The sequence below is a fragment of the Lactuca saligna genome, chromosome 4, assembly GCF_052625555.1.
Source record: "Lactuca saligna cultivar CGN05327 chromosome 4, ASM5262555v1, whole genome shotgun sequence".
Taxonomy (NCBI): domain Eukaryota; kingdom Viridiplantae; phylum Streptophyta; class Magnoliopsida; order Asterales; family Asteraceae; genus Lactuca; species Lactuca saligna.
Genome location: NC_136420.1, coordinates 312627543 through 312652991, shown reverse-complemented (window position 1 = coordinate 312652991; position 25449 = coordinate 312627543). Strand labels below are relative to the sequence as shown.

Sequence of the window (25449 nt, the reverse complement as noted above, 5' to 3'; positions counted from 1 at the left end):
AATTAATTTACCATAAAATTAAATACAACTACCATGTAAATAAATGCAATAAAATGTTACAATTATCATTTCATTTAATAAAATTAATAGTAATTAATGTTTCCTTAATTTATGTGTTTTTGTCTGTGGAGAATAATTTTGGGACAAATGGAGTATTAAATATATAATGGTTGATATATTATTGAAGTATCATTATATTTACATGCTTAAGACCATATCCAACCCTACACTAAAAATTCATTTTACACTATAAATTACACTATAATGTTCCAACTCTACACCATACCTAATACTATATATAATGTTAGATTTTAGTGTAACACTATATATAGTAGTGTTGGATTTTAGTGCAACACTAAATATAATTTTGTATAAAGAACAATATATCTAGAATATATATTTTTTAATATTAAATATAGTATAATGGGTTTGAAGACTTTAGTCACTTTAGTGTAAGAGTTGAAGATAGTCTAATGCTTAATGGTTGATACAACAATATTAATTAGTGAAAGTATCATTATATCCACATGCTTAATGGTTAACCTAAAAGTTATAGAAATTCAATCAAAATTATTCATGTAGCGAAATTAAACATATCAAAATTGAATCAAAATTATTCATCTGATTGAACACATCTATCCAAGAATGCATGTGTATTATATTAGAACAATTAATGATCCAAAACAATACGATAATACAAAGCCATCGATTAAAAACACTACACGGATAAAAAAAAGAAAAAGCAAAGCGGTGTATAATATATATGAAATATTAGGTTATGATAAGGGTAAATAAGTAATTGAGTTCCTAACTTAAATAAGAAGTTTTAAATATATAGAAATAAACCAACTTATTCACTAACTACTCCTTATTTAAGTCAATAAATACTTTTAAATCTTTACGAATCCAAAGACTAAAATCTGTTTATTATCGGTATCCAACCGATTGAAACAAATAAATAACTTAAATAAACAATCCCAACAAAGTAAAATTTGCAAGTCGCTGCTATGTGATCTTATATGTTAACCAACAAATATATATTAAAAAGTAACATTTTTAGAGTATACAACTTAAGTATAAAGTGCTTGCAAATCTTTTTTGAATAAAAAAAAGCAATCATACACAATCTTATTTATCCTCAAACATTCGACATAATGATATGTTACACATCAAATCATCTCAACAAATATTGAGTGAATAAAACATACAATAATAAATCAATAGGTACAAACAAAGCCATATAAATAAAATCACAAAGAGATCACAGTCAACATGTGAAGTGTGCATGTATTAAGCAGAATAGGGTACCCGATGACCGAATTTTGTCCAGAGCCAAGGCTTGTTGCGGTCTGGATCAATGAAAGTATGATTTAGAAATGGTTCGACTTCACGGTCACTCAGTTGTTTCCCCCACCACACACGTTTATCAGCCCAACTTCCGGGCCCCATACATCTGCAATTTTTTATAAAAATTTTATAATACTAAAATTTAAGATAATGTTTATTATTTTATTTAATAGACTTAACAAGAATGACCTCATAGAAAAAGTTTGAGGAACTTTCCTTATTAAGTCATAAGTGCTTACAAATTTGTATTCATTCATATTTTTTTTTTCTATCATTTTCCTACTTATATCTTTATTTTCAAAAGCAAGTTAGAGTAAATTGCATTTATTTGACCCTAAGTATATCTGATATAAAAAAAATCTTGTAATTTTAACCGTTATTTTCGGTTCTTGTATCATTTTTTTTATCTATGTTTCTAGTGAACTGAATATTTTTGGTTCCCAAGTATAACTATTTTTAGCAAATTTTGTTGAAAAAAACAATATTTATATTTAAACCATAGACCAAAAACTTTACAAAAACCTCAATATGGACCAAAATTGCAAGAGATAACTTTTTGGGTAAAAATTGAAATAACAACTATACCTAGGGACCAAAAATGTAATTTACTTAAAAAATTATAAGTCATTTATTCAAAAAAAAAAAAAAAAAAATCTTTATGTATTAAAATATTAACTTTTAACTTATTTGCCTTTTTTTTCCCTAACTTCTCACTACGTTTAAATTGTTAAGATTGATGAATATGGTTTGTTTTTTTTTTTTTAGAAATATAAAGGTAAAATAGTATGTATTTACTTGTATTCGTAAAAGCAAGCAGTTTTCTCATTCTCATGGTTGCCCCAATTATGCCAACCCTCATTTTTGATACAAGAATCGATGTATGTGAACGCAAAAAGCACCCTACTAAAAGGTCTCCATGGCCGCCCAAGATATGAGCAATGCATCCCCCCGGTGCCCGTTATCACACACCTACAACATCCACACAAATTCTACATTTCATATATAACACATGCTTACAACTAATTAAAGCTTCAATCAATTCAATATTAAGAAAAAAAAAAAAAAACAAATCAATCAATGCCACAAAATAGCATTTTTCCCCAAATAGGCCCCACAGTGAAGTTCACTATTTGCTTTCGTTTTTTTTTTTTTTTTTTTTCTTTTTTTGTGTGTTTCCCAGTTCACACTATTAATGTTTTAAAAAACTCATTTCGGTTGAACTGAAAAAGGAAGCGGTTCAATTGGCATCAGTTTTATGTTTATTTCTGAAATATAATAAACCAAACGGTTTTTATAAAAATTCGGTTGAACTAGTTAAATTGAACAAAAACATTTGGAAATGAAAAATTTTGCATAACAAAAATTGGTAGTATTTTTCATATATATATATATATATATATATATATATATATATATATATATATATATATATATATATATATATATATATATATAAATTCCAGATCCATTCTTTGCAATTTGTAAAATGAATATGAGATAATCAAGATAGCATTTGACTTGATTCTTATGTTTATATTGACTTTTGTAGACCCTCAAAATGATACAGAACTCAGTATTAGATCATTGATAAGTTTTCCTTTATAGAAGGAAAAAACTAAAAAAAAAAAAAAAACATGAAAATTTTATAAATCGGTTCGAACTTGTAGTTGCAGAAGGAACTAGTTACCAGATGAGTTCAACTAAAAATTTGGTTTTTTAAAACATTACCCACCATAAAAGTATATTAGATCAGTAAAATAAATTATTATAGTAGGAAACTTTTATACGTATACTACAAAATTGTTGTCATATAATTAAAAATCATTCATATTAATTATTATTGCAAAAATCATAATTTCTTTGGGCTATTAGGATAAATATTTTTTATGTTCTCATGAATATAAGTTGAGAAAGTAACCTGAGGAATACAAAACCAGTTGTTTCTTGAGAAGATGTTCTAGAGTGGGCAGTTACATAACCAGCTGCTTTACAGTGGATTTGACAATGTTCAAATAAAGTTGTGCTATTACCAAAAATGAAGTCCACACTTCCCTCGATATAACAATCTTTAAAATAATGTTTCCCCATATGCAAATAAAGGGTATCCTGCAAAACACTTAAATCTTCAAACTCAATTTCAAGATTGATTGCTTTACGAAAGTTTGTAAAAAGTTTACCTGAAATCCAAGAAATCTACAGTTGTAGAAAGCACATCGATCAGCTGAAACTCTCACAGCTACAGCTTGGTGGGAACCCTGAATGGAAAAGCTTTTATTCGTAAGAACAAACAAATTATAACAAATTCGATCTTGTATGTAATTGAAGTTATGAAAGAAGAAGAAGAAGAAGAAGAAGATGATGAAATTGAACCTCTCGGGCATTGTTTTCGAATGTGACGTTTTCAGCAATGAAGTCGTCTCCTTCAATAATGGCGCTACCACATCCAAACGTTCCTGTTCCAATCAGGCTTGCTGGCTGTTTCAGACGAACATCAATTGCAAATTAGGAAGTATCAAGTATCAGATTCCATTTGTGATAGCAAGCTGCTTTCGAATAATTAGTAGCAAAAGATATTCGATTCGTTAATTTTTGCAAAAAGAAGTTGTTAAATTGATGGCATGAAACTGATCAGATGATCAGATATCGATAGAAACGTAAAATGTGGTTAATCGAAGGCTTATCGTTGTCGATTTAAGGAAGAATTCAAACCTTGTGATGCTCAATTTTGGTGGCGCAGTTGTACCAGGTGATGATAGTGAGTTCAGGGTTCACTCCGGTGATGGTGATGAGATTTTTCCTCTTTGGTATGTGGATCGGCTGCAAGTAGGTCCCTGGAGAGAGAGTGATATAAGTTCGGGATTTGTTTTCGAGTGGTATGCTGTCGATTGCATCTTGTAGATTCCAGAAGTTGCCGGTTCCATCCTTGGCCACCTTGATTACTTTCGCCATTATCGACCTCCGATTGATCCCTCCGGTGGACTATGCCGTCGATACAAAGTGGTGGAAGGTGTTTTGTGAGTGATGAGAAGAAAAACTATGGAATCCATGAATTTATAGTAATATCTGTGGTGGTGGAGATTGTGGGCCCTCTAAATGAAAAAATCTAGTTCACACCGCCACCTTTGGTCATCTTGTTAAATTACACAATTAGATTATTTTAGTTAAAAGATTTTATAATCATAATTATTAATATTATAAGAGATATTCACAAAAATATCACGTTTGGAAAGTATGGACGTTTTTGGTAAAAATAGTTGGCAATTCGTAGTTGAAAATTGAAAACATAAAATGTAGTTTTTGGGTGTATTCCATATAGAGTTTGAGAGTGTTTGAGAGCTCTATATTTTAGCGTTTGACAAAACATTTCGTTTTGAACAGAAAACTTTGTTTAACACTACAAGTTTTTAGCGTTTAACTTAAACAAAACACTTCAAATCCAAATGTTATTTCACGTAATGTTCAACAAAACACTAGTAGCTAAAAACTATCCGTCACCAGCTACCCGATATTTTTACCGGACACACAATTTATTTGTATAAGAGTTTCGTCAGTTCTACACAAGTAGTTGTAAGATTTTGAAATATGTAAATTTATATAAAATATAATAATGATAAATTAACTTTTCTAAACTATAACTATCAAAGTTAAAATTATGCAAAATTTAATACCAAGTAAACTAGTTAAGTTTCTTAATTTGTAAAAACTATTTTTATGCATATAAGTAAAATATGATTTTTTTTACAAATAAAGTAAATAAAAATTTTCAATTTTGTAAGAATGTTGACCAAACACATATTATAAGTGTTTCGGTGTTCTAAAAGAAAATTTTGTAAGAATATTGATTAAACACATATTACAAGGGTTTCGGTGTTCTAAAAAAACTACTATTATTTTATGATATTAATTTTTGTTTATAAATTCATATAATAAATATTTTTTTGTTTGTTAGATAAAAATTAATAAATTATAATATTTGTTGAAATGAATATGTTTAAATAAATACATCATAATTGTTAATCTATATTCATATTTAAATGTATAAGATATATTTTTTTCAAATAAAGACATCATAATCGTTAAAATATATTTATATTTAATCATATAAGACAATTACCAAAAATAAGGATATGATTTATTAGTTTAAGGACTAGAGGCTCTAACCAATTGTACTAAGCAGTTTCTCACAGATAAAAATGTCATAATTTCTACAACTAATAAATTCAATGTGGGTATTTTTATTTTTTTGAAAACAAAACAAGACTTCTAAGGTTAGTGATGGGTTTCGAGCCTATCCAAGATCAATCATTGAGTAGCGGAAACAACAAACAATTATGATCTAAGACTCGAAACAACTAGGTCTAACTCAACTAATATATGCAAATCATTAGGACAAAATAGAATGGAATCATACCTTTGCTTTCTTTGTAGGCTTCTTCTTTTGACAAGTCATTTAAATGGACTAGAGAACCCAACGTAGAGTATATCTTCTGAAATTGCACCCAAGAAACACAAACAAGTAGATTTAAGAAACCCTCGAACTATGAGCTTCAAACATAACTGAAATCTTGATTATGTGGCCGACCACATGAAACGACCCATAAATACGACCCAAAAATTTCTTTTAAAGCATTACTAAATCATACTTATAAAAACTGTATCATAAGTCATAACATAAATTCTCGAGTATTAATTCAAAACATAATATCATTATCAGAGTCAAACATTCCCAGGCTAACTGACTATGATGTGTGCACTGCAATCTTCCCGAGCTCCTCTTTTAAAAACTGAGTACCTGAAACCAAAACTGAAACTGTAAGCACGAAGCTTAGTGAGCTCCCCCAAACTACCACATACATACAATAACATATAAACACATATTGGGCCTTGCCCACTGCATCGGGACGAAGCCCGGAAACTGCATCGGACCGAAGTCCGGAACTGACTGGGACCTTGTCCCCCGCATCGGACCAAAGTCCGGAACTAACTGCATCGGACCGAAGTCCGGAACTGACTGAGACCTTGTCCCCTGCATCGGACCAAAGTCCGGAACTAACTGCATCAGACCGAAGTCCGGAACTGACTGGGACCTTGTCCCCTGCATCGGACCGAGGTCCGGACTAGCTGGGGCCTTGCCCCCTGCATCGGACCGAAGTCCGGAAACTGACTGGGACCTTGTCCCCTGCATTGGACCGAAGTCCGGGCTAACTGACTGAACATAGCATAACATAACATATCAACTAGCATGAACACATATACTGCATACTACATCGGGCCGTAGCCCGGAACACATAACACATAACACATAAATCCTGTCTGAGCCACGAAGGCATCAAACATACTAACTACTGCATCGGACCGAAGTCCGGAAACTACTGCTAACTGAACGGGCCGGCATTGTGGCCATAGACCCGTCCCTACTGGAAGGAAACTCACCTGATGCTGCTGAACTGCTGCTGCTAATCCTTTTTGACTGCTACCTGACCTCTGACTTCGACTGCTGCTCCACTAGCTCCTCAAGCTACCAATATCAATATAACACTTAGTCCAACTGACCTCCAAAGGTCACTAGGTCAGTTCTGGTCAAGGTCAAAATCCTGGTCAAAGTCAACCTTCCGGGTCAACCCTACTCGCCGAGTCTATCTACTGACTCGCCGAGTTCATATGCTGTGGGTCTTTCTTATTCGCGACTCGACTCGCCGAGTCAATCCATGACTCGTCGAGTCCAACTAGGTCCAAGTCCTGTCCTGTCCAACTCGCTGAGTCACCACCCGACTCACTGATTCAAGTCTCAACTCGAAGGGTTTAGGGTTTCGTGATCTGACTCGCCGAGTCCAAGAACAGACTCGCCGAGTCCTAGACAATCTTCAACCAACTCGTCGAGTTGTTCATCCAACTCGCCGAGTCCATGCCTAACTCATCCGACTCGACGAGTTGTTCATCCTACTCGTCGAGTTCCTCCTCATCTTCAAGCTACTCGCCGAGTCCACTCGAAGGACTCGCCGAGTCTATCTAGTCCTCAATCCATGCAGTGGCTTTTCGAGCCAAACAGAGTTTCCAACTCATAGATCCATATTTCTAGGGACTATTCCCCACGTAAAGTGGCAAACTTTACATGTAGATTAAGAGATCTAGGCTCAAAACACTATAAACTAGGGTTTAAGATAAAGGGGCTCAACAATCAACCCAACAACTGATGCTTTATGAGTCTCTAGGCCAAAATACACTTAGATCTGAAGTAGCAACTTCAGATCTGAGCTTCCAACTCGAAATGGGTCTCAAACAACCATAAAACCCCCAAATGTCATAACAAAATAGATCTAGATGCAAGGAAGGGAAAATGGTAGCTTAATACCTCCAAGAAGAACACAAACTGAAGTAGATCTCGGATCTACACCTCTCTTTTGAAGCAACCTTACTGATCTTCAAGTCCCTTCCAAGATTTCCTTCCTCCAAAGCTATTTCTTTCAAATGATGGAGGCTCCCACGAATCTAGGGTTTACAGTTTCTCTAGGATGATATGGAGGCTGAGGGAGGGACATAACTCCCTTTAATATAGGATACAACTCCCAGAATTAGGGTTTTCCTCGCACAGACCAGACTTGAGGTTTTCTTTCTTTTCTTGGCTTACCAAACTTTGGGGTGTTACAACTCTCCCCCACTTAAACTAAACTTCGTCCTCGAAGTTTGCTACGATCAACTGCCTTCGAACTGCCTCCAACTCTCGGTCTGGAAAATCTAACGCCCTTTTTGTCCATCACTCCAGCCACTCACCTTGCCGATCTTTATCGTTGGTACATACTGAATCCTTCTCCCTTCCATAATTTTCTTAGCGTTACTTCCTCTGACTGGCAATTCTGTACCCCTCATCCGCCTACTGGATGCACTGAGACCACTTTGGTCCAACTAATCTACTGATATCTGAGTTACCGGACTCCCACCGGTCACTATACTCCATCGCAATCTCCTAGTCGCTTCCAGCGAGACCTGAAAATACTTCGACTATCTATAACTGTTCTATCCATTCTTCCGCTCATACTGAAACGATGTTGCTGGAAATAGCTTGCTTATATCCCATCTGATTACTCAACTCATACTAACTCGAGCCTTCCATCCTGAAAGAAAAGCTACCTGCCTAGCTATCTTTACATATCACTATACTCGGCCGAAGGCTCAGTTGATCCTACTGAGAGAGACTTGCCATTTCCAAATCAACCAACTATACCGTCAACACTTGCATTCCAACGTAAATACAATGCTGACCCAAAACCCGGAAACCTTCCAAACACTGAATTGTCTGCAATACCGAACCTGCCTGAAACACTAAACTGCCTGAAACGCTGATCTGGCTGAAACACTAAGCTGCCTGAAACACTGAACTGGCTGAAACACTGAGCTGCCTGAAACACTAAACTCAAACCCAACTGTGGAGTTAAGGGACCTGCACTTAGTCGCTTCCACGACTTCTGAATGAAATCTTCCTCTAGGACTAGTTTCCACTAGTTATCCTGTCATTGTGGCTCTAACAACCTTCCGATCCAACCTATCGGGTCCATGCATCACATCCTGACATCATCCATTCCATGGCTAACAACATGATGGTTCCCAGACTGACGGTAGCCCTTAACATACCCGAACCCCAACGGTCCACTGCTACTCTGATCTTATAACTGATGTGACGATCTATAGCCAAAATTTGCTGACTTAGCCATAACTGAACCATTTGGGAAATCCGAATCTAGCCCGTGGATTCCCATATTCCCACTGCTGCACCCGGACGGGTGGGAATTACTACGTTCCCGCGTTCAACAACGCGCTCATGCTGCTACCAGTTTGATAAAAGGCTGCGACTACGCTCGCGGACTTACAACTCTCTAGTACTATCTGGCTACTAGTGAATGCTACGACTACCCCCGCAGACTTACAACACCACTTACTACTATCTGACTGCTAGTGAATGCTACGGCTACCCCCGCAGACTTACAACACTCTACTACTATCTGACTACTAGTGAATGCTACGGCTACCCCCGCAGACTTACAACACTCTACTACTATCTGACTACTAGTGAATGCTACGGCTACCCTCGCAGACTTACAACACTCTACTACTATCTGACTGCTAGTGAATGCTACGGCTACCCCCGCAGGCTTACAACACTACTACTACTATCTGACTGCTAGTGAATGCTACGGCTACCCCCGCAGACTTACAACACTACTACTACTAGCTATCCTGAGGACATCCTGACTATCCCTAGTCCCGCTAGTGATTCCTCATCCCGATTCCTCAAACCAGCCCTCAGTCTTTGAATTCTGCATCATCCCCGACATCTTATATCCTTGATATACTTAGCGCTTCGTCGAGGAATTCTCCGGCTTGGTTCCCAAACCAACCGTCTACTGATCCGGATACAAGAAGCTACTGTTGGGAAGTTTCCAACCTCCCAACTCCTGAATCCACATAATCCTGCATGCTGGCTCTGCCACTGGCTACTAATACGAAGACATCTCCTGCTAACCGTTTTCTCCGGATCCTCATTCCGACTCACTTAAGCCTTTACAGGTGGTCCTCAAATCCTGGATTCCCAACCAGCTTCTAACCATCTCCATTACATGAACCCACTGCTGGGAAAAGTTCTCGAACTCTCAATTCTGAACTTCTCAATCCATCCTTCACTGTGCTACTACCACTTCTTCTCAGAGGCCGCGCACTCATTCTGAGTGACTCTTATCCATGTATACCCGGAGGGTTCTCCCCCACTTCGATCCTGCTTACCCCTTGCTGCTTCACATTCAAAAGAGATCCCAACCTTTACTACCATTCCAAAACTTCTACTGGGGAACCCAAGCCCACTAGGTAGGAATTTGACCATTTCATCCAAACCACTATCCACTCCGAACTAGCGAAACGAACCAGATCTCTCCCTACCATGCTACAGTTACTGCATCCTCCGAAACTTCTCCATATGAGCATATCCCCTAACTACCAACCAATTATCCGAGGTATGCAAATGGCATATGACATAATCACAAGCAAGCCACTCCATAACACAACACTTATACCACAATTGATGCAGAAACCATAACAATATAATCATAACATAAGCTGACAAAAACAAAGTTACATACCTCCATTACTCAGTGCTGCTCGAATCCCTACTGAAATCTACCGGAGAAACTCGGCTCCGAGCCGTAGGCACCCTTGCCCGGCCTTGACAACCACTGACGGTACTTGAAGTTCCAAGGTTAGGAGCTGGCGCCTACCCTGCTGAATACAAACTCGGACAGTGGGCTTTCTTGTGGCCCCTCTGACTGCAATGGAAACACAACGGATCAAGTCCCTGGGCGATGGTAACAACACAGTCTCTGCTAAAATGACCAATCTGGCCGCACTTGAAACACCCAGCATCGCCACCACTTCTACGCCTACACACACCCATGTGCGTCCTTCCGCACTTCCCGCATCGACTGCGGCTCTGATAGTTCCTCGTCCTCAAATCTGAACTCTTGGGCCTCTTACTCGAACCTGTGGCAACCTGAGTCTCATCCATTTTCCTCTTCCTTTCCGACTCTCGCTCCTGCGTTACCCCAACGGCAACGTCTGCTGACTGAACAACAGATGTCTGATCCTGAAGCCTCGCTATCAATCTATCAGTGATCCTCACGACCATGTCTGGCAGACCCTCGCGAATGGCTCACGAAACTTCCTCAACTATCCAATTATGCAATGGTTTCTCTTGGAGACAGAATGCCCCACACACCCCTGCCCCCTGATAGCAGAAACTAGAAATGGGATCTCCCTCCCTGATGGATCCCTGAACTCCATAAGATTCGGGACCTAGACGAGCCCCAATCTGTCCTAAAACTAACCCGGCCCTAAAGGCCTCAAGATGACTGTCCATGAGCTCCACAATAGCCTCTCTAACTGAACCGAAAATCACTGGAGTCTGATCGATGATGCTGCGCATAATCTCTGCGGTTGAAATCCCTCATCCGATCATCAAGCTGCCCGGCTCTAAAGCCCGAGCCAGACCCCTCCCCTGCACCTGAACTGCCAACTGATATCTCGCGCAACGTCACCATGCTAAAAATATAACAATCCCCGACCAATTACATACTACTGCTGAGGGATCTCTCACATACTCTACTAGTTCCTTGGTTTCGCCTCGGCCCCTCTTGAATCGAGTACGGATCCTCTGCTTTCAGTAGTATGGGCCCCTACTACCTTCCACATCTATCCGTACTTTCCTCAAGAGTTACCTCAACTCCACCAAGTCCCCTTTACTCTTCTACTGAGCTCTGCTACTCTCATCCTAGGCTTGCCCTAGGGAACCTCTGACTCTACCCAAACAGTCCTCAGCTGCTGAAGGCCTCCTTGTAATGCCAATTAGCCACCACCTGAATACCATCACATGTGATGAGGCTCGGATAATCCTTCGAGTAAAAGTCTCGTCCCTACAACGGTTGGACTCAGACAAGAGCTGCGCAGTAGGGCCAAATCTAGCACTCCTAGATTATCCAACCCTAATCACATGTGATGTGACGTATTCACCTAATGTCTAACTCCCATCACTCAGAGTCCCACAAGCACAAAGCAAACAGCATTCAGATAAAGGAAACATACTTAGGCAAAACAATTCTCATAACAAGAAACTGCACTAGCATACAATGCTAAGCTCATGCTATCAGGCATAACCTACACAAGCTATCCTACTACTGTCTACTCAATACTAGCATGCAATTCTTATCAGCTGAAACACATAAAACAGGCACATAAGGCATCATCCTAGATCCTTAGTCTTATTCTAGCATGCTGTTCTACTGAAGCTGAAACTGAAACTGAAACTGATAATGATGATCATAACATAACTTGTATGGGTAAATTGGGAGTACTTACTTGAGCTCGGCTGATCGCATGCACACACCTCTATCTCGTTAAAAATTTCTTTCTTTCTAAGTGCTTTCAAAATTTTTTTAGAAGACGTTTTCTTTTAAAAATAAAAATCTTTTTTATTTCCCCTTAGTTTGAGTTCAGATACACCCGGAAGTGTATCCGAATCCCTCAAACTAGGGCTCTGATACCAACTTGAAACGACCCATAAATACAACCCAAAAATTTCTTTTAAAGCATTACTAGAATCATACTTATAAAAACTGTATCATAAGTCATAACATAAATTCTCGAGTATTAATTCAAAACATAATATCATTATTAGAGTCAAACATTCCCAGGCTAACTGACTATGGTGTGTGCACTGCAATCTTCCCGAGCTCCTCTTTTGAAAACTGAGTACCTGAAACCAAAACTGAAATTGTAAGCACGAAGCTTAGTGAGCTCCCCCAAACTACCACATACCATACAATAACATATAAACACATATTGGGCCTTGCCCACTGCATCAGGATGAAGCCCGGAAACTGCATCGGACCGAAGTTCGGAACTGACTGGGACCTTGTCCCCTGCATCGGACCAAAGTCCGGAACTAACTGCATCGGACCGAAGTCCGGAACTGACTGAGACCTTGTCCGCTGCATCAGACCAAAGTCCGGAACTAACTGCATCGGACCGAAGTCCGGAACTGACTGGGACCTTGTCCCCTACATCGGACCGAGGTCCGGAATAGTTGGGGCCTTGCCCCCTGCATCGCACCGAAGTCCGGAAACTGACTGGGACCTTGTCCCCTGCATCGGACCGAAGTCCGGGCTAACTGACTGAACATAGCATAGCATAACATATCAACTAGCATGAACACATATACTGCATACTACATCGGGCCGTAGCCCGGAACACATAACACATAACACATAGCACATAAATCCTGTCTGAGCCACGAAGGCATCAAACATACTAACTACTGCATCAGACCGAAGTCCGGAAACTACTGCTAACTGAACGGGCCGGCATTGTGGCCTTAGACCCGTCCCTACTGGAAGGAAACTCACCTGATGCTGCTGAACTGCTGCTGCTAATCCTTTTTGACTGCTACCTGACCTCTGACTTCGACTGCTGCTCCACTAGCTCCTCAAGCTACCAATATCAATATAACACTTAGTCCAACTGACCTCCAAAGGTCACTAGGTCAGTTCTGGTCAAGGTCAAAATCCTGGTCAAAGTCAACCTTCCGGGTCAACCCTACTCGCCGAGTCTATCTACTGACTCGCCGAGTTCATATGCTGTGGGTCTTTCTTATTCGCGACTCGACTCGCCGAGTCAATCCATGACTCGTCGAGTCCAACTAGGTCCAAGTCCTGTCCTGTCCAACTCGCTGAGTCACCACCCGACTCACTGATTCAAGTCTCAACTCGAAGGGTTTAGGGTTTCGTGATCTGACTCGCCGAGTCCAAGAACAGACTCGCCGAGTCCTAGACAATCTTCAACCAACTCGTCGAGTTGTTCATCCAACTCGCCGAGTCCATGCCTAACTCATCCGACTCGACGAGTTGTTCATCCTACTCGTCGAGTTCCTCCTCATCTTCAAGCTACTCGCCGAGTCCACTCGAAGGACTCGCCGAGTCTATCTAGTCCTCAATCCATGCAGTGGCTTTTCGAGCCAAACAGAGTTTCCAACTCATAGATCCATACTTCTAGGGACTATTCCCCATGTAAAGTGGCAAACTTTACGTGTAGATTAAGAGATCTAGGCTCAAAACACTATAAACTAGGGTTTAAGACAAAGGGGCTCAGCAATCAACCCAACAATTGATGCTTTATGAGTCTCTAGGCCAAAATACACTTAGATCTGAAGTAGCAACTTCAGATCTGAGCTTCCAACTCGAAATGGGTCTCAAACAACCATAAAACCCCCAAATGTCATAACAAAATAGATCTAGATGCAAGGAAGGGAAAATGGCAGCTTAATACCTCCAAGAAGCACACAAACTGAAGTAGATCTCGGATCTACACCTCTCCTTTGAAGCAACCTTACTGATCTTCAAGTCCCTTCCAAGATTTCCTTCCTCCAAAGCTATTTCTCTCAAATGATGGAGGCTCCCACGAATCTAGGGTTTACAGTTTCTCTAGGATGATATGGAGGCTGAGGGAGGGACATAACTCCCTTTAATATAGGATACAACTCCCAGAATTAGGATTTTCCTCGCACAGACCAGACTCGCCGAGTCTCCTTGGTCGACTCGCCGAGTCGGTCACTTACTTCCCGACCCGGATCCCGCTCGGACTCGCCGAGTCTCCCCTAAACTTGAGGTTTTCTTTCTTTTCTTGGCTTACCAAACTTTGGGGTGTTACACCACAACATATCAAACAACCTGCCACGACGTGGGAAATGCACTTCGGGTTTTCTTAGGGTTTTGAGGATTCCAAACTTTTAAGATTAAGAGGTATTTTTCCCAAGTGTCATAAGTGGATTTGGAGCACTCTATTTATAAGAAGGTGATTCGAAACCCTAAAGATAATTACTAAACTTAATTATAATTATCTATGATATTCATATCATTCTAGAGTTTTTCATAGTCCTTTATTTACTATGAGTTAACTAACAAAAGAATCCCCTAAAATAAATATCTTTTCAGGTCTACTTTATTTTGTTCTTGCATGTAACTCAAAAGGACACTGTTATTTATTGTAATATTACCGGACTTGTTATGACTATGGGCGCTAATATATATCAGCTCCCACTTGCACTTAGGCATCAACAATTGATTGATCATAATACTTACTAGAGACAACAGTGACTCACAGTTTAATGCAACTACTGTACTTATAGCAACATTGCTATAAACAACCTTAAGAATAATAACTTCAAATTCTTTTGATCTTCATGACATCTTATTATGAAGTAGAGACATGGATCTAGTTTGTGGTGACTTTCAGACTAATTGTTGGACCTAATCAACTTAGTCTCAGCTTAGCCACACATTTATTGTCAACACCAAATCAAAGAGGGGGCCAGAGATATCTAATTCCCTATTTCTGGAAGAAGGATCAAATAAACTTTGACTACATAGGCAAGTACTATTTCTCATGCAATATCTAGTCAAACCATATATGGTTGCTAGTTATGAACAATGTTGGGGTAAAACCAAGACACAACAAATTATAGAACATAACCTCATGCATCTCCTTTTGAATAATATGAAACACAGTCCTCCTAATTTACTCATGACATAACCCATGGAGCAATCTTTCAACGTGGTTACTCCAATACATATAAAATCCATTTTCAAGCACTCATCAATATTGTTTATAGGACTTTGATATGTTTATCCTTATGAACAATCTACTAATACTATGATGATCTTAATTCACAAATATGTAACATCCCATTTAAAATATAATAATTAAATAATAAACTTGGAACTAGAGAAGCAATTGGTATTACTATTATATGTTATTATAACCCGAAATCAAATAACAATTAGTTGGGAGTTGGTTTCAGATAGTCAGATGACAAGATTTGAATCTCCAGGGGTTAAAGTGTAACTTTGGGACTCAATTTGTAAATATTTTCATAAGTCAAGGGGTGTTTGGTATTATTTGGGCTTGATTTTTAAGGGTTTTCAGAAGGAGGGGTTGAAATGGTAAACTATGGATTAGTTTTGAAAGAAATAATGCAAGGAGGGACTATTTTTGTTATTATGGGATAAAGTTAAAGGAATCTAGGTATAAAACCCGTTGCTACTCTTTCAAACCCTAAACCTAGTATAGTCGTCATCATTAACATCCAACCGTCACCCTCACCTCCTTCCTCCATTCTCCAGCCATCCCATCCATTGCTGCCATGACCGGATGCCGTGTCTAAGCTAATCGATGGTGCAACCATCGACATCGAAGACCAATAATGAGGGGAGGGCAATCCCCAAGCGTTGCTGCTTCGTCACTGCCATTAGCGACCATCGCTGCCGGATCCTGCCACCTTGTTGCTGCCGATGTTGTCATTACCGATGAGAGGAGAAGCCGTGAATCGGAGCTAGTTGATAAAGAGGTTCTACAGCCTTTACTCTATTGGAGAAGGCGACTCCTCCTCTTCCTTTCACTGCTATGGTTCCGATGACCTTACGCACTGCCTTTAGCCACCATTGTGGCCGTTAGGGATGCTGTTGCCGTCGTCACGCACCACCAAGTGGTGGTTGCGTCCAGATTCCGAGCAAGGTCTCGTTGGGGGTGTTTCTGCTTGACTGAGAACACAAAGGAGATCACTACCACGGTGGTGGCTGTCGTCCCAAGACGTTTGTTGTCGCTGTCGGGGGTCACCAAGAGGGTGGTTGGGGTACATCTCGCATATTAGAAGCATGTACGGATGGGTGTTTCTTTTTTCTTTGTTGTGTTTGTGTGTATAGGGTAGATTGGCCAGAAAATCGGGAACCACCACCACCACCACCGGTCGCCGTGTTGGGTGGCGGTGTACTTGCCTTGTTGTGTTTGACTCATTTGGGGGATGCTTGGACAAAGTGGGCCCAATGAAGCCCTAATGGTCCCAATAAGTCCCAAAGTGACCTAAAAGCCCAACTAGTTGACTAATGGGCTAGTATTTGGTTGGAAACCCTTATTAGGGTTTGGAAAAACCCTAATGGCTTAAAATTCTAATTTTAGGAATTGATCGGGACACACACGAGAATTATTTAGTAAAGGTAAAATATTAATTAATAACGATTGGAAAATTAATATAAGGCAATAATGTACTTAATGGATTAAGTCCTTAATGGGTTAAGTAGGAACACTTAACCCTAACTGTCATTTCATGTGAAAACCCTAATTTCACTTGGGCCTTGAGTTGGGCCTTTCTATTGGGGTTTTGGTGATTGTACTATTATGGGCTTCCTAAGAATAAGTAAATGGACTAAAATAATTGAATGTGCTTTAGGATAAGGCCAATGTGAAGGACTTGGGCCCAATTTGGAAAATTAGGCCATAGATGGGCCATAAATGGACCTTTATGATTATGTGATATTGGGCCATGAGAATACCAAGAGTTTGAACTAGAATAATTGGATCGGCCTTAAGGAAAGACCAGGTAGAGGTCCGGGCCCAATTTGGAAAATTGGGCCATATGTTGGGCTGTAGTCCATTGGTTGACTATGGGCCTTTTGAGTGTGATTTGGACCTTGATATTGGAACCCAATTATTAATTGGGTGTTGTTTGATGATTGACAACTCAGGAATCTATCAACTAACAGCTAGAATTTTATCCGCGGGACTTCAGCAGTGCCAGGTGAGTTATCCTCACTATATCAAGAGGGTCTACGGCATTGATGCCAACGCTTTATCGGAGTTGTATCCGGGTATTTGCTTGATATGTTTATTGATCTACTAGATCTACATCCTGGTAGTTAGGATGGTATTATGTTAGTTATCGGTTAGGTCGGTATCCTGGATATAGGATGGTTGCTGTGTTAGTCATCTGTTAGATCGGTATGATTACCTGTTATATATATTAGTGTATGATATTTTTGTGCACATGATTGTTTGATTGGTATGGGGTTGGGTTTAGGCGGGTCCTGCTTTGTGTTGTAGGCCAACGTACCCAGGGCGGACTGGATAAACTACATGCTCAGGAGGGCACATAGTCAGTCCGAAGGCACAACAAGCGGTCCGTATAGGATGAAGTCCCTGAGAGGGCGGTCCAGACGTGCCGAGGCTCGGAGAGTGGGCCAGATAGACTGAAGGCCCGGTGCAAGCGATCCAATCATACTGTAGACTCAGAGTGTGGACCAGGTGGACTGAAGGCCCGATGTGGGCGAACCAGTCACACTATAGACTCGAGATGCATGACTGTTTTGTATTTGTTATATGATATGATTATAATTGAATGGTGTTGGTATTTTGGGGAAACTCACTAAGCTTCGGGCGTACAGTTTTTGATTTGTTTCAGGTACTTTTGATGATCGCGGGAAGGCGAAGGCGTGATAGTGCACCTCCTCATATTTTCATGATCTGATTCTAGGGATACTTTGATGCTTAAACTAATTTTAAAACAAATTGTAATAACTTAATGGTTTTAAATGTTTTAAAAAGTTTTAAGTTGGCTTGAATTTTATGGGTGTTACAAACTATCTCCTAATAACATGACTGATTGTAGAATTTTGAATAATAACGTATTATTCTAGAAGTGATTCTAAACATGCAAAAAATAAGTAACATAGATAATATGAACAAAGATAGTAACTTATTATTAATAATCACCAAAAGCATAATATCTAAAAATGTTCCAAATGATAAAACTAAAAATTGTGAAATCACTAGCAAATCTAATGTCAATAAAACTAGTATGAGCATCATGCTTGATCTGTGAGAATGGTTTAGTGAATGGATCAATTAGATTATCTTCTGATTGTACTCTGCTCACAATGATATCTCCACCTCCAACTAGCTTTCTTATAAAGTAGAACTTTCTCTATATATGTCGTGTGCACTTGTGATCTCGAGGTTCTTTAACTAAGGCAACTACTCCCTCATTATCACAAAAGATCTCAATCAGTTAGACTATGCTAGGAATGACACCTAAATCATTAATGAACTTCTTTAGCCACATTTCTTCCTTGGCAAGTTAGTTGATTATGCTATAGTCTCTCACTTGGAGCTTCTCCAAGTCATTGGTCCTCCATTCAACCTGAATACAAAACCAGAAAGTTAACTGCAATTATCCATGTCAGTTTGGAAACTTGCATCTATATATCCCTTGACGCTTAGCTCTTACTTAGCACCACAAAATAAGAACATATCTTTAGTCCTCCTAATATACTTTAGAATGTTCTTGACTGCAGTCTAGTGACCTTCCCTAGGATTGGCTTGATAATGAATTGTCATACTAATGATGTATGAGACATATGGCCTAGTACATATCATGGTATGCATGATCGAGCATATAACTGAGGCATATAGGACTCGACTCATTTTGTCTAGTTTTTTAGTAATACTATGACATTGGGTTTTACTAAGAAAATGCCACATTCATAGATACAAATCCCTTCTTAGATTCTTCCATCTTGAATTTCTTCAAGGTTTTATCTAAGTATGTGTTTGGAAAAGTCCTATTAGTCGCCTAGTGTAACGCCCACAACTTCAGTCTACGCATTTAAGTATTAATAGATAATAATTAAATATAAATAATTGATTAGGATTAATATTAGTCATACGCGTTGCAGACTACGTATTATAAAGCCATTTTAGTAATTTATCGATAAAAGTGTAACACCTGTTTTTTCTGGGCTAAGCATTAATGATGATATAATAGTCTAGGTCAACCATTGTAACCCGTTTTAAAGTAATAAAGATGAATTACTTGAATATTATGTAAATTATGTGTTTCTAAGTGATTATATACTTGTTTGTAAAGACACGATAAAAATAAGTGTCAAAAATAAAATATTAGATAAACCCGATATCTATGAAGAAAGTTTAGTAGTTGTGACAAGGATTCCGGAGATATAAAGAATGCCGAAATCTGAGTTATAACGAAGAAGTTATGGCCTGTCGAAGTTTCGCGACAGAATCGATACGACGTTGTGTGACGTAAAAGTGAATTTACGATAAAGTGATTTTTAGCCTTAGCGATCTAAACGAGAGTCGTAGTGTTCGTTAAACTGAGAGCGTGCATAAAAAGAACGTCCAGATATGACTTCGTATGAGGAGGTTATGAATTTTCTAAGATTTGGCATAACAGTGTGCAACCCAGAATTCGAATTATAGATTGAACGATTTTTAGCCGAAACAACCTAAACGAGAATCAAAGATCTCGTCAATAGTAGTTTAATGGTAAAAGGAAAGACAAAATGGATGTCGTATGAAGAAGTTATGAATTTTTAACGGACTTTTCCTATCCTGGACTGTTAAAAATATAACTTTAAAAATAAAGTCAAAATTAGCCGACGGAGTATAAATGAAAGTTATAGAGCACGGTCTTACTTACACGTGGATATAAATAGCGTCAAATACGGTGTAAAGACGTAAATTTTCAAACCAAAATTTTCAAATTAAAAACACATTTATCATCGTAATAAAATCTCAAAATGTCACGATGTCAAATCATCAGATCTCATAATCAAAACTATATATATATATATATATATATATATATATATATATATATATATATATATATATATATATATATATATATATATGTATGTATGTATATATATCAAAACTCCAGGATCTTCTCAATCACAACTCAACCTCGGAAGTGTGTACAATCGAGCCGACACCTTCTCGTGATCCTGAGAAGTACTTGAAACACATAACACATAACACGGTAAGCACAAAGCTTTGTGAGTTCCCCAAAATATCACATACAACTCATTAGGCACTCGAGTCTATAACACAGTAAGACCCTCCGGTCAATGTGTCTCAATGGGACCCTCCGGTTCCACAACTCTGATGGACCCTCAAGTCCTAACTCTGTAAGCTTAGAATAATACACAACATAAATCACAAAGAAATAATACATGATATCACAATATACAATATAATCACATAAGACCTTCCGGTCACACAACTTAGATTACCACACTAGGTAAGTATTGTGAGAAGACTCACCTCGTAAGCAAGTGAGCAAATAACCACACACTCGAATGATCGAATCTCGAACTAGCCTCCGCCTAACACAAATGATGGATATCTTTAATTAATACTCTTTTCACGACTCTAATAACCAAAGGCTATTCTTTCTCTCTCTAACTCTTGAAGTGTATAAAAGACCATTTTACCCCTCCATGGTCTCTTGAAGTGTATAATAGACCATTTTACCCCTCCATGGTCTCTATTAAGGCATAAAGGTGCAAATTTATGCCATTGGAGCCCCCATGCAAGCTCTAAGTGTTAGTTTGGCGTTTTTAAGCCCAAAAGGCCATGAATGGAAGGAAACTATGAGACTTTACTTGTTCATTTGGTGTCTATGACTTATATCTCAGTTTTCATGATTTGGTTTGGATTAGTATGAATTTTGGAAAAAGATCTATATCCTAAGGAACTAGGGTTTAAGTTAGCCCATTAAGAATGATTATTAATAGGTAAAGTTGGAAACTTTACCCTTAAGAGGGCATTTTCAGTATGTAGAAGAAGTATGAAGTTTGGATCGAGAGGATAGAGGCTTAATCTGTTAAGATGGACCAAACAGATAGAGGAACTCGTTGAGTCCATAGAGGAACTCGAAGATTTGAGTCGTGTTGCCCCGATACTGTACCAGATAGAACTCGACGATTCGGGGGGATAATTTGGCGAGTTGGATCGCGATTTTAGGATTTTTGAGTTATAGAACTCGACAAGTTGATAGGTCTGTTGGATTAGGTGTCTAAGACCATAACTATAATTAGTATCTACTTGAATTGATAGTAGCAATGTCCTTTTGGGTTGCGTTCAAACCTGGCAATTGAATATGATAAATGTTGGAGAGAGAAGAATGATTTATTAATTTATTACGTGGTTAATAAATTAATTTGAAATCAAGATAAATGATTTATTAATATATTATGGATATAATATATTAATTTGAAATCATATTGTTTAATTAATATTTAATCAGAAATTAATTTTGAATTAAATTTAGGATTAAAGGAATTAATTGAAACTGCAAGGACTAAAGGTGACAATGATCAAAAGTTAAGCATTGAGCATTCTAGAACCTTCCTTAGAGGTGGGGAATGAAATCTAGAGTGTCCTAGGGTTTCCTTGGGATCTAAGCGTGCCTTGGAAGCCTTAGGGAGGAAGTTAAGAGATTAGGATTATCTAAGATACACCTATCTTTTCCTAAACCTTCCTTATCACCTATTAAACCCCTATAGGGTTGGATTTCGTCCCATGTAGGCTTAGAGCCAAATTTTCACTTTCCTTCTCTCTGTCTCTGTCTCTGTCTCTCTCTCTCTCTCTCTCTCTCTCCATACTAATCATTGGTTGCTAGGTTTGTTTGTGAGCCATTAGAGGCGCAACACTTGTGACGTTTGCTACCAAAGTTCAAGATCTTCAAGGATTTGATTATTATTAAAATATAACAATAATGGTATGTATCCTAAACCTAATTATATTTTAATTTCAAAAATTACATGTGCCTCCTAGCGTTTCTAGTTTTTGTGTTCAATGCTTGTATGTCTAATAGTGAAAACATAGATCCTCAAATTAGGGTTGCATGCATACATATGATTGTTTGCCATGTATAAAACTCACCAGTGGTATTAGAGATTTTGGTTTTGTTTTCAATTAGATTTGATATAATATTTTGAACTTGAAAAATTAGGGTTTATGGCTTTTAAACCCTAGGGCTTGGAGTTTTCAAAATTAGGGTTTCTAAATCCTAGTTTCGAAAATTGATTAGGGTTGTTGGGACCCGATGTGTTGCATCTGTGGCTCGCTGATTGGCCCACTTTTGTTACCGGTTTGGGCCTGTCCAACCATGTTTATTTTGATTAGGGTTTTAATATTTAAGGTGCATGCATGCATTCTTTGTAATTATCGCTTCCATTTATTATTCTCAGAATTGTACTACAAACCCTAGCTCGCCTCTCAGTGGAAGTTCTTCATCGAGCTCTGCTGAGGCGTGACTGTTCTTGAATCATTAAGCTATATTTTGATTCTATCCTATGTTCTCAGTGTTTGTTTGTTTGTTTTATTATTTAACCTGTTGAAGATCTAATCGATCTAAGAGTTTTCATCTCATCAATTGGTATCAGAGCAGGAGACTGTGTAATCCGTACACATCTCTTCTGTTGAAGAAGATGTTAGGGTTTTTCCGCTTTGATCGATATTGTTAGAGTCGTCATTTGTTATTGACAAACCCAATCAATATCTCCAATAGTATAGGATCAATATCTCCAATAGTATAGGATCGACGACAAGGATTCAAAAGACAATGGATACTTGATCTGGGAGGCGATTACTGTACGTCCATTCGCTCACTCAAGTACTTCAAGAATTCTTAGAACCCAAAAGGAGTACAATCAACTCGTTAATAATGTACAAGACATACCCCGAGATGAGAAAGAAAAGTTTCAATGCTACATCAAAGCTTTAAGGATGATAAGGTTCTCCTTACAGTCGGATACGTTTCGGTTGGTAAGCTCATGCACAACGGCGAAAGAAATATGGGTCAGGTTGAAGGAACTGTATACTACAGATGAAGATATTGAGCATTCAATCCAAACTATGTTGCTCTCAGAATTTGGTGACTTCAAGCAGAAGCGTGAAGAGAAGATTATTCAAGCCTTCGATCGCTTTAATCATCTTCTTAGTAAGATGATAAAGCATAGGATTGAAAGGAAAGTCATTGAATAGAAGGTCACATTGATGAATGGCTTTAGATCCGAATGGATGGTTGTGGTGTCTACTGTGAAAATCACTTCGCTAAATATTGTATGTTGAGAAAGACATCAGAAAAGAATGGTGATGATGACGAGGAAGCAAACCTCATACGATAATTAGAGGAAATCAAGAAGAATAAATTTGGATCTAATAACACTATGATTCTCTTATTGTGCAGGGAAATAATGTTGATGATGAATTTAGAGGTGTTGAAGTTTGGTCTATAGAATCTGAATCTGAAGATGTAAGGAAGCCCACTCATGGCATGGCTTTGTTGGTGAAAGAAGAGAACATTACAGGAATGTGTCTGATGGTGACCTATGAAGTGTCACAAATGAGAGGCTATACCACTGATGGGGGACTAGACGAAGTGAAAGAGTGAGAAGACAGGTGTTTTGCAGAGAAACCTATCAGTGAGCAGATCAATGAATGCGATGAGTTGATCTAGAAGGTACAATCCATTCTTGTTTATTTACATATCCCCATCACAAACTATGAAAAAGAACTTAATGGATTAAAATCTAAATTTTCTATTATATGTGGTAGTTTAACTCAAACTCGCATCACAAACTCTAACCTAACTGATCAAATCGGCAGGATATCATCGAAGAGTGAGGATAGGCATATGTGGATTTAGCAAAAGGAGAAGGAGTTGATTAGGTCTAGGGATGAAACAATTTATTTACAAAGAAATAATTTAAAGCTTTTAAAACAACTAAATGTTTTTTGTTTGATTGCTAAACGATTATATTCCAACATTACTCATTTGCATCTTGATTGTGATATAGGGAAGAAGATACATCGTATGATTTTACCCTTCCTTGAGTTAATAGAGGATGAAATCGATGTCGATGCATATAACTGTGAAAACGTTGTTTCTTCTGATGATATATCTCCTGCTTACAAAATTGGTCTTGACAAAATAGAGTCTTTCATAAAGTCAAAAGACCATAAGGACATGCTCAAAAACTTATTGGATGAAAATGACAAACTAAAAATCAAAATCGAAACTGTACAAAAATTTGACTCTTTAAATGCCAAGTTGAGTTCAGAAAATAAAATTGATACTGAAGTCACTTCTGAATCCAATGAGGATGATGATATGAGTGAAATATCTGTTGAAGATGAGGTGGACTGTTCTGAATTTGTCAAGAGAGAACCCGAAACCAACAAAAATCTTATTTCAAAAAATTATGTTGAGTTTGCTCTTTTATACAAAAGGAAAAAGCTGTTGTATATCAAAAGGTCCAAACAACTCCAAATCAAGTTTATACTATTAAGGAAGTTACTTAGCAACAGACGGCTGAACTGACAGCTTTAGTAGAAGAAGATAATGCTGATGGCTGTGATGAGTTCTTTTTGTCAGCACCAATTGATAGCGCCGATGAAACAGAAGGACTATCTAAGAAAACATCATGGAGGGTGAAAGGTAGGTATGTGGTAGAACCACTTAATGAACCTACACGATTTGATGTGCCAAGCACAAGTGGTACCAAAATTGCTTCAGGCGAACCGGTGAGGGTGTCAAGTGAAACCTCTTCGCTAAAGAGTGAAACTCATGGTCAAAGACCGAAGCAAAAAGCCAACATCCACAAGACTCCAAAACAGGTGTTAGAGAGAAAGCATCAAGATAATTTGAGATACAAGAAGAATCTCACTGAAAGGAAACAGTTTTGGCGATCCAAAATCCTAATTACGTTCGCTATGAAAAGACTTTTAAGTTAAAGGAAGAAACAAAAGAAAACTCAACTTCTCGTGTTCAACACAATCAAGACAACCAAAAATAGAGTTTCAGTCCACAAAGGCATAGCAACCAAAAGAGAAGTTTTGGTCCTCAAGATGAGAGAAACCGAAAGGATG

The 25449-nt window shown here is 38.2% G+C and overlaps 1 protein-coding gene across 1 annotated transcript; it reads right to left on the bottom strand.

The window, feature by feature from the left end:
- Positions 1–1082: 1082 nt before the first annotated feature.
- On the bottom strand, positions 1083–4385 carry LOC145043967 (pectinesterase 31-like). Its single transcript, XM_078992753.1, has 6 exons — positions 4057–4385; positions 3718–3822; positions 3525–3602; positions 3266–3453; positions 2143–2316; positions 1083–1453 (listed from the first exon to the last, which is right to left on the bottom strand). The coding sequence occupies exons 1-6, from the start codon at positions 4294–4296 to the stop codon at positions 1291–1293; spliced, it is 948 nt and encodes a 315-aa protein (XP_078848879.1). The 5' UTR covers positions 4297–4385; the 3' UTR covers positions 1083–1290.
- Positions 4386–25449: the final 21064 nt, after the last annotated feature.

What these genes read in the sequence shown, in the direction of transcription:
- LOC145043967 (XM_078992753.1), bottom strand. Translation starts at nt 4,296, where the DNA reads ATGGCGAAAGTAATCAAGGTGGCCAAGGATGGAACCGGCAACTTCTGG. An exon ending in CCAAAATTGAGCATCACAAG is followed by an intron (nt 3,823 to 4,056) that starts GTTTGAATTCTT and finishes CGTCTGAAACAG; the next exon opens with CCAGCAAGCCTGATTGGAAC. An exon ending in GTAGATTTCTTGGATTTCAG is followed by an intron (nt 3,454 to 3,524) that starts GTAAACTTTTTA and finishes AGTGTTTTGCAG; the next exon opens with GATACCCTTTATTTGCATAT.